Source organism: Echinops telfairi, unplaced genomic scaffold (assembly GCF_000313985.2).
Source record: "Echinops telfairi isolate 266 unplaced genomic scaffold, ASM31398v2 ScPeMD7_655;HRSCAF=1070, whole genome shotgun sequence".
NCBI classification, from domain to species: Eukaryota; Metazoa; Chordata; class Mammalia; order Afrosoricida; family Tenrecidae; genus Echinops; species Echinops telfairi.
Window position 1 is genome coordinate 9878115 of NW_022104553.1, and position 9886 is coordinate 9888000.

The 9886-nt window shown below is 57.8% G+C and overlaps 1 protein-coding gene across 1 annotated transcript; it reads right to left on the bottom strand.

Annotated features, from left to right (window-relative positions):
* Positions 1–437: 437 nt before the first annotated feature.
* On the bottom strand, positions 438–4977 carry CDSN (corneodesmosin). The gene is made up of 2 exons (XM_045292914.1): positions 4852–4977; positions 438–2731 (listed from the first exon to the last, which is right to left on the bottom strand). The coding sequence occupies exons 1-2, from the start codon at positions 4934–4936 to the stop codon at positions 1101–1103; spliced, it is 1716 nt and encodes a 571-aa protein (XP_045148849.1). The 5' UTR covers positions 4937–4977; the 3' UTR covers positions 438–1100.
* Between the last annotated feature and the right edge of the window lie 4909 nt (positions 4978–9886).

Genomic DNA, 9886 nt, shown 5'->3' on the forward strand with positions numbered 1-9886 from the left:
GGAGTCTACCTGGGGGTCGAGGTAGACCTTGGGCTGAGCGGGGAGTGGAAGGAACACCGATTTCCTGAGAGAAGCGAGTGGGAGGAAGAATCTGGGAGACCAGGCAGCCTCTGCGTTCAGTTCGACAAGTATTTATTGTTCTCCTGCGTGGGAGGAGCATGTGAAGAAATACTGGGCCAGCTTATTCATGAAAATGGGGGACACGAAGGCTCTAGAGGCAAAGTGGAGCACCCCCATATCCTAAGAGGAACCCCAGAAGTCCAAGAAGGCAAAAGGTCTACATCTAGTTCACACCGTTTATTGAGCCAGCATCCAGGGGACCTAAGGGACCTGCTTTGGTCTCCACAGACATCCTGGTATCTCCCTCACAAAGGCAACACCTGAGCTCCCAGGAGCATGGCATCCAGGAAGAGGGCTGGGGGGTGGGGGGGGGAGATGTCGAGAGCCCAGGGTGTGTGAGAGGCCGAGAGGGGCGTTGGGCTTTCCAATGGTCTGGTGAGCTCTATGATAGGGTGAAGGCAAAGGTGGGGAAGGGGTCATGTGGCATTGGCAGTGATTTCCCAGTGGACACGTTGGTGGGTCAGATGGTGAAGACTCCACTCTCTGAGGCCCAAGATGCGTGGAAAGCGGCCACTGTGTTCAGTTTGGAGGCTGCTCGGTTTGGCAGAGGGGAAGCGGACGGGTTGACTTGCTGCCCGGGTACAGAGACCTCCCCATTTGGGGAACATCTTGGGGAGGTGTCCAGTCGAGAACCTGAACGGGTGGAGTTGGGCAATGGGCTGTACCACCTCAGAAAAGGTTTCTGCTGACAGGGGACATTCCGGGAGTGGTTATCTGGCAGAGAAGCCGTGGTAGGGGACTGGCATCTAAGCAGCTTGAGGAAACAAGGACGGGACTTGGGGGCAGCCACTTTGGAGAGATGAAGGTGGTACGTGGAATGAGCGCCTGCCACCTGGGGGTGCCAGAGAAGTAGCGCGTGTCTCCGGAAAGGGAGGAGACCAACTGGGACACCCCATGCCTGACTCCCTGGATGCTGCCCAGCCGGGAGACGACACGCCACGTGTGTGTGTGCCCGCACGTGCTCATGCACCAAAAATGACCTACGGACCCTCAGGGACATCTCCCTGGGGGAGAAACACCTCAGGGTCAGCCAGCTGGGGCCCCAGAGGTTGCACGCGGGCCAGGATGTCCCGGATGGAGCGGCAGGGCATCCTTCCAGAGGTGACGGGACCACAGGGCTTGGCGCCAGCTAAGGGGTCCGGTTGGGGAGAGCCATCAGGACCCCCACTCAACGTCGAGGAGGAGACCGACAGGCAAGGGTGACCGGAAGAGCTGGCCCTGCTGCCGCAGGGCTGCAGGATGATTTTGCCACTGGACTGCGAGCTGGAGCTGCCGCTGAGGGAGCCGATGCCCGGCGAGGAGCAAGGCCCCTGGGAAGCACTGCCACAGGGCTGGAAGGGGCCACTGGAGCTGCTGTGGGTTCCAGAACTGGGCAGGGAGCACGGCCCCTTGGATCCTGCAAAGCCAGCGCCGCAGGGCCGGACCCCCCCCGAGCCCACAGGCTGGAACACAATGGTGGAGGGCGCTGCTGGCTGGTAGCTGCTGGAACCGGAAGCACTGTGGCTGGGGATGATGGGGTTGCTGGAGAAGTATTTGCCCTCGGAGATGGGGGGCCCAGCGGCAAAGGAGGGGACTCCTGGGGAGCCTCTGATGGGGTTCTCTTTGGTGAAGTAGCCCACAGGGTAGATCTTACCCCCACTGTAGGTCATGCCAGGGACCAAATAACTGGTAGAGGACCCACCGACTACCTCGTAGCCCCCATTGGATTTGTCTACCACCGAGGTGATAGGGGGGCAGGGCTTGCCTGGAAGACCCCCATTGTGACAGGGGCCACCTTGAAGCACCCCAGGGCCGCCAGAGCCATGCTGCTCGACCACCACCACCACTGGCCTCTTACCTCCCGACACAGTGTGTGAACCGGAGAGGTAGGAGCCAGAGTGAGAGACAATGGGGCCCCCACTGCAGGGAGAGTCGGGGGCATCTGAGCTACAGGGGCGAAGGTTGGAGCTGACCCTCTGGCCGCCGCTGCTGGAACTCCAAGAGCTTTGGGAAACCGAAGAGGTTAAGCTTCCTCCACTCTGGGAAGAGCTGATGACCATCCGGGGCGGCAGAGCCGAGCCGGACCCTGACTGGGAGCTGCTGCTTCCGGACTGTGGGTTGTTGGAGGGGTTTTGCAGTGCCGAGCCAGACCCAGAGGAGTAGCTGATCTGGGAATACCCTGATCCCGGCTTAAGTCCTGAAGATCCTGAAGAAAAGGAAGAACTCCCCTGGGAGACACTGTATCCACTGGAGCCACCACTGGAGCCGCCACTGGAGCCGCCACTGGAGCCACCACTGGGGCTGCCACTGGGGCCACCACTGGAGCCGCCACTGGAGCCGCCACTGGAGCCACCACTGGGGCTGCCACTGGGGCCACCACTGGATCCGCCACTGGAGCCACCACTTGAACCGCCACTGGAGCCACCATTACTGCCACTGGAGCCGCCACTGGAGCCACCATTAGAACTGCCACTGGAGCCGCCACTGGAGCTACTGTAACTGGAACTACTATAGCTGCTGGATCCACTGTGGCTACTAGAACCACCAGCCCCAGTGAGACAGGGGTTATTGGGGGAGGTGATGCGGTCCTTGCAAGGGTCTGGGAAGGCCCTGATGCTCTTAGCCAAGGTCCCTGGAAAAGAAAGGGGTAGTTCGTGAGGGCCAGAGAGGCGGGCTTTCTCTCCCTCACCCCTCAGCCCACTCTGGTCATCTGTCACCTAACTTCTCCCCGAAGGAGCTCCGGGAGGGCAGGGGTTAGGAAGGAGAGGGAGACCTGCTTGTTGTTGAGATGGTTACGTTGCTCTGCGAGGCTGGGGGAGGGGGGTCCAAAGGTCTACCAGAAAAGGAAGAAACATGGAACCCAGAGGTGGGAGGCCCCCACAAAGCAAGCTGAAGACAAGAAGGGATAGCAAAGTGGCAGAGGCCGGAAGCAAGGCCCCCCCATGTCCAGATGGGGAAAGACTGAGACCCTGAAAGGTGGGGACATCGATCCTGAGGGAAGAAGCTCTGGGAGCGGAAGTGAGACCCCATCAAAGGAGAAGGCAAAAGACAAAACAATGGTGGGGTGGGTGGGGACCGAAGGACAGGCTGGGCAAAGAGAAACAGGGTGGCCAAGGGGCTGGGATGAAAGACAAGGTACTTAAGGCCTGAGATTCAATCCCGGCGGGGGTGAAGGGTGGACATCCCATTTCCTATAGCAGCCCTGCCAGTGACGCAGGAGCCCTGGGGGGTAGGGGTTATGCGTGGGGCTGCAATCCGGCATGGTCAGCAGCTTGGAACCACCAGGCGCTCCACGGGAGACAGACTGGGCTTTCTACTCCTGTAAACAGCTACAGTCTCTCCCCACTAGGAGTCGCATGGGTCAGCTTTGACTCCACAGCAGCGAGTTTGGGGACCAGTAAAGCTGGGTGTGGGCCCGGACAGGGGGTTCCTGTCTGTTGCTTCAGAACCTGCTGGTACTAGCGTGACAGGACACCACACCCGGAGACACCTCTGTGCTCTCCGGGCCAGCCTACCCCACGGCCGATGACCACGCTCAGCTTCCCTCCCTCCCCACCCAGCATCACGTGCATCTGCCTACCTGCCTGCCCTCCCCCTAGGCCCACGGCAGCCCTCTCCTGACTTACTTCCCTGGGGGTGAGGACCATGCGTATCTTAACCACCTCTTTGCTCCCCCCACCAACTCCCCACCACCTGCCGGCTGTGCCATGGGCTGTGACGTTGCTAGCCTTTTTGAGCTCTCACTGAGAGAGGCTGGCTCTGTGCAGCCTTCTGCGCGGGATGTTTGAAAAACAACCTGGGGTTCGACTCGTAGTTGATTTAAACGGCAGAACGCCAAGTTGAGGATCGAAACTGTAAACCCCCCTCCCCTGGAGGTATCCCTGCAAAAGGCTGGAAAGAAATCTGCTAACGCAAGTCAAGCACAGGCTTGATGCTTTAGGAGAGCCCCCAACGAGCAACCCCACCGTCAGAATCTGGGGGTCACATGCTGCCCCCTGCAGTCCACGGCGCGCATTGGATAAGCACTTCTCCACACACCCCCAGACCCCACTCTCCAGACCATAGGGAAGGTCACAGAAGGGCCTCAGAGGCCATGCGTGCCCAGGGGTCACGAGCACAGGTGTGGAGTCACCCAGCCTGGGTTCGAATCCTGGCATTACAACTCTCTGGGTCTGTGATCTTCAGCCAGGAGCGTAACCTCACCGGGCCTCCACGGTCCCTCCCGTGTGTGTGAAATGGCAACAAGTGTTTTCACACGCCGTGATGGTGATGACCAGAGCCAGCTCTGGCACATTAAAAGGGCTCTAAACGTGGGAGCGATCATGATTCACTGAGAACTATCCTACCTTCATGCCCTGGTCCTTTAATCACAGAAGGACAATAATAGAACAAAAATGTACATTCCTCTAGCTCTTTGGGACTTCCAAAGCACACACCACTCCTGTTATTGAGTTTCAGGCCCTCAGAGAAGCTAGGCTTGGGGTTCTGATTGAGCCAAGGATGGCGTTTCAGGAACTCTGCCGGTTGAGGAAGCTCTCCCGAGGGGCCAAGACAGAGACGCAGGCCTGAGGATCGCAGGTCGATGCCTGTCTTCCCCTCAATAGGTTCTCCTCCAGTGAGCAGGGACTTCTTCCAGGACCAGATCCCCACCAACCTTCCCAACTCAACTCGGGTGTCCCTCTTCGGTCCTGCTCCCTGACTCCTAGCACCACCCCCACCCTGCCCCCCACCGCCGACCCCCCCACCTCCTACCTGGCAAGAGAAGAGTCACCAACAGCGCCACCGTCAGTCCATGCCCCCCCACACACCCTGGCCGGGGTGCCCTTGTGAAGCCCATCTTGGACCGTGCTGCGGACTGACAGCAGCTGGTGGACACACGGTCCTTTATGCCAGGGCTGGACATTCTCCGGGCAGGAGTCACTGTGGGCAGGGAGGGGAGGCGGAGGGACGGGTGCCCTGGGAGCTGGGCGTGGCAGGGAGGAGCCATAGCAATCAGTGGGAGCACCTGCCAGCTCAGCAGCCGCAGCAGCGCCTGGAGTGCGGGTACCCATGGCCACGGCCGGCCGAGCAGTTCCTGCCACCTGACCAGCCTGGGCCTGGCTCCTCGTTCTGCATTGCCCAACATGGAAACTGTCCCGGCAGCTGCCCACTCTCTGGCAGCCACTCTCCCCAGACGCCCCATCACCTGGCTGCTACCCTCTCCTCCTGCCCTGTGTGGACCTGTCCTCTGACTCCCCATCCTCCCATTGTCCCCCATCCCTGACTCCCCATCCTCCCATTGTCCCCCATCCTGACTCCCCATCCTCCCCCACTCCCAGACATGGATATTTATGCCCTCCCTTCCAGCCACGGGGGCCTGCCCTGCCCCCCAACCCCAGCCCAGCTGTCTGTCCCCCCCGGCGTTTCCACAGCGGCACCTGGTTCTGCTTCCTCTTTGGGGTCCTGTCACGCAGCCTCCGCTGTCTTACTCCAAACGCGGTCTGCACTCGGATGCGCCCCCCCCCAGGCCCACCTGTCCCCACCACCCAGCACTGCCTGCTTCCCACCTTGTACGTGCTCTAGCTGGATTTTACCGCTTCGTAAATAGAATTTGTTATTTGTTTTTAACAGCTTGTTAGGCTATCATTCGCATGCTATATGAGTAATTTGTTAATTCGTATACATCGTACAATTAAGTCTTTGTACAGAATCTTTAGAATGTTTTGTCACCTTAAAGCACACACATACACACCCTCACACCTTGCCAATCATGCTCCAGTTCCTCCCAACTCTCCCAGTTCCAGGCTACTATTAGTCTGTCTCCTATCTCTATACAGATTTGTCTACTGGGGACCTGTCACTTCAATGTCATTCACAGCCCGTGGTCTTTTGAGGGTAGCCTCCTCCACTTAGTTGAGGTCCTTTCACATGTATCAGTGCATCATCCTTCTTATTGCCAAATAATGTTCCCGAGTGTGGATGTGGACCTGTTTCTGGCATGTTGGTCCCAGCACACACTGTATTTACAGGACAGATTACAACTGTCCTGTATGGTCCCCAACGAGGAAGGAGCCTTCTTCCTCTCCATAATGGGCGTCCACATGCCAACAACAGGCTCCCTCGCCTCTCCCTTCTGGGGGCTCCGGGGGCAGCTTGGTGGGGGCAGGGGTGCTGGCTGCCAGGGCCTCAGTCTGGGGCCAGGCCTGGGCTGGGTACCCCTGTCATAGCTGGCCTCTGTTACTCACAGGTCACTCACAGCCCTTCCCCCACGGCTGGTGACCCTGAGCAAGAGGCTAATAGGCTACATTAGAGAAGGTGGTGGCCCTGCAGGCAATGAGCCGGGATGAGTGGACAGGAAGTGGCCAGTTCACACTGGGGCACACCGGCACCTGCAAAGAGGGTACTGGTTTCCCCTCCGATGTAGTCCCCTCCCTGGTCCTACCCAGGCCAATTGCTCAATGGCGTGGCCTAGAGTGTCAGTATCAGAGGGAGGGGCCCAGAAGCTGGAGGCGGGTCAAGCTGCTCTCCCCTCTCCAGCCCAGGCTGCCCACAGAAGCTCGCAGCACCCTCTCCCCTGTGCACAGCAGTCCCCAGCCCCCAAAGCCGGGGAGGTGGGGAGCGGGCTGAGCTCTTCCTTCCAATAGAACTGTCTGCAGCGATGCAAATTGTCCTGCAGCCTCTCCGCCCAAGACGGGAGCCCCAGCCCCTCTCGAAAGGTGCTGGTATCAACTGAGGAGGCGGCCTTTTCCTTTGATGCCATTTCACTTCCACTGAACCGGGAAGAGACACCTGCAGCTGAGGTTGTTGCCTGACAGGGCGGAATGAGCGGGGAAAGTTGGGGGTGGCGTGAAGAAAGCTGTGGAGAGCAGACAGACTGCCCTAGCAGCCCCTCGAGAGGACACAAGCCGTGGACATCAGACCCAGGATGACTTGGGTTCAAGGTCCAGCTTTGCCCCTGCCTTTGGGCAACTTCCTGAATCTTGACGTTCTCGCCCATAAAATCGGAGACCAGGTGGTGTCTTGGGTGAGGCCCTAGGCTGCTAATCACAAGGTCAGAAGTTTGAGACCGCCGGCTGCTCTGAGGAAGGGAGGTGAGGCTTTCTGAGAACCACCGGACTAGTCCTCTGTCCTGTCGGGTGGCACTACATCCAGTAAGAACAGACTCGATGTGGGTCTGTTGTCCCTCTCGCCTCCTAGTAGGATTTTCTTGTGGAGATCAAAGGAGAAACAATCAGAACAAGGAACCGGGATGCAGGGCGGGGCCCTCTTAGCAGGAGCACTCAGCTGCCGGCCCCCCACCCCATCCCCTCCCCTGTCGCCCCTGCCTGCCTCCGCCCACTGCCAACTCAGATGGGTTTGCCCTTGGCAATGCTGCCCAGTTAACTAGAAGACTCTCCTTGGCGCCCTTCCTGCCCCAGACAGAAGGACAGGGAACAGGCATGTGGCTGTTTTGTTGCTATTCGCGGACGTCCCTAGGGCCCCTCCCTCCCAGACTCTCTGGCTCAGGCCCTCCTCCCAACTGTTGTGCATGGGAGCCGGGAAGGGAGTGGCGGCAAGGAGAGGGGTCAGAACCCGCCCGGAGTCCGGAGTGTGGGGAGAGAGGAGGCTGAAGAACAGCAGGACCTGTGGGTAGGTTATTCTTTTCCAACCCAAACTTTTCTGACGAGCCAGAGGTGGCAACGTTTGTCTTGCTGTGTCCCACACATTCCTCTCGGGTGCTGTCAGTCAGGTGGCCAGGCCAGGGGAGGCCCAGTCTCTCTCGGCCTCCCGCCAAATTTCCAGCCTCCTACACAACTCTCGTGTTGGGCCGCATTCCTGCCTCACGCTGGGCTCCCCTTGGCCGCTCTGTCCCCTCCTGTTCAGCTCTGTCCTCTCCACCTGCCCCCCTGTTGTCCTTCCTGACCCTCCACACACACCCCCTCTCCAGTTCATGCTGAGATCCTAGATGCGTCCCTGTCTTTGTCCACACCGATCCAGGTGCTCACAAGTAACCTCTCTCAGCAGTGAAAAGCTGAGGCTAAGAGAAGTCGGCTGCTAACCGCAAGGTCAGCCGTTCAAAACCACCGATCACGCCACGAGAGAAAGTGGGGGCTTTCCACTCCTGTAAAGAGTTACAGTCTCGGAAATTCCTGGGAGCAGTTCTATCCTGTCCTACAGGGTCCACTAGGAGTCCAGAAGAGACCAGGGAAAGACAGGGAGAGAAAGGACACTGGCCGATGCCCAGCACGGGCCAGGACCACCTTCTAGAACGTTCCTCCCTCGATGATGTCCACGGTAGCACAGGCAGCTGGGCTGCATCCCACAGGCTCCAGAGTCCACCTCTGACCCCAGCCCTTTGGTGACCATGTATGGGGTGGTCTGGGTGCCAGCGATGGCACAGGGCAGCCCGGCCCACCACAGAAAACCAAGCTCCGTCCACAGGCAAGGGACTGGGAGCCTCTCCCTCTTATCATGATAAAGGCAGGCGGACCCCCACCCTAGGGCACGGCCTTCGGTGCCAGTGTTCCTAAACCCGTGCTTTGCGCACTGCACAGACGAGGAAGGTGACTTGGCTGAGCCCTCAGGAGCTTCTGTCCTACTAGAGAGAGAGAGAAGGCCAGAGCCTCCCATCATTTGGCTCCAAGGAGGTGCCAGGCCTTTGGCTGGGCCTCAAGCAGGGAGCAGGGAGCAGGCACTTCAGGCTCAGTGACTGGCTGACGCTGGCATGCGAAACACCGTGACATGGAAGAACGGAGAAATGTTAGGTAATCTATCACGCCAGGGTATCTGTTTGAGGACAACGGTGCACCTGATTCAAGCTAGGGTATTTTCAATCTCTTCCTACCCGTGCTAAAGCTGGACAATGATTACAAGGACAATCAAAGAAGGATGGATGCGTTCAAGTTCCATGTTGGTGAGGAATATTGAAAATACCATGACCTGACCCAAAACAATCATGTCAATGCAAACAAGGGGGAGAGGAGTGTCGGCCCAAAGCCCCTCTGTAGACAATTGGACATCCCCTCACAAAAGAAGGGTCACAAGGAAGGGACTAGCCAGCCAGGGTGCAGTGTAGCACCGACGACGACGACGAAACATACAACATTCCTCTAGTTCTTTAATGTTTACACACACACACACACACACACAATCATGACCCCAGTTCTACCTGACAAATTGGGTTAGACCAGAGCATGCACACGGGTACAGATAAGAGCTCTCAACACACAGAATCCAGGACAGATAAACCCCTAAAGAACAAGAATGGGAGTAGCGATACCATGAGGGTAGGGGGAAGTGGGGGGAGAAAGGGGGAATCGATCATAATGATCGACGTATAACTGCCCCCCGCCCCTTAACCAGGGTGACGAAGAACAGAAACATGGGTAAAGAAGACAGCGGATGGTGTAAGATATGGAAATAATAGCTTATTTATCAAGGGTTCAAGAGGGTGGGGAAGGGAGAGGTGGAAAGAGGAGCTGATACCAAGGGCTCAAGAAAAAAGAAACTGTTTTGAAAAGGATGGTGGCAACCTATGAACAAATGTGCTTGACACGGTGAATGTATGGATTGTGCTAAGAGCTGTAAGATCCCCCAGTAAAATGATTACTTTTTTTTTAAAGAAAATACCATGGCCTGCCGGAAGAACAAGGCAAATTTATCTTAGAAGAAGTACAGCCAGAAGGTCCCTTAGAAGCGAAGATGGTGAGATTTTATCGCAGCTAGTTTTGGACACACGTCATCAGGAGGGACCCAAACCTGGACAAGGGCATGATGCTTAGAACAACAGAGGGTCAACCAGGAGACAGACGGACCGACGCAGTCGCTA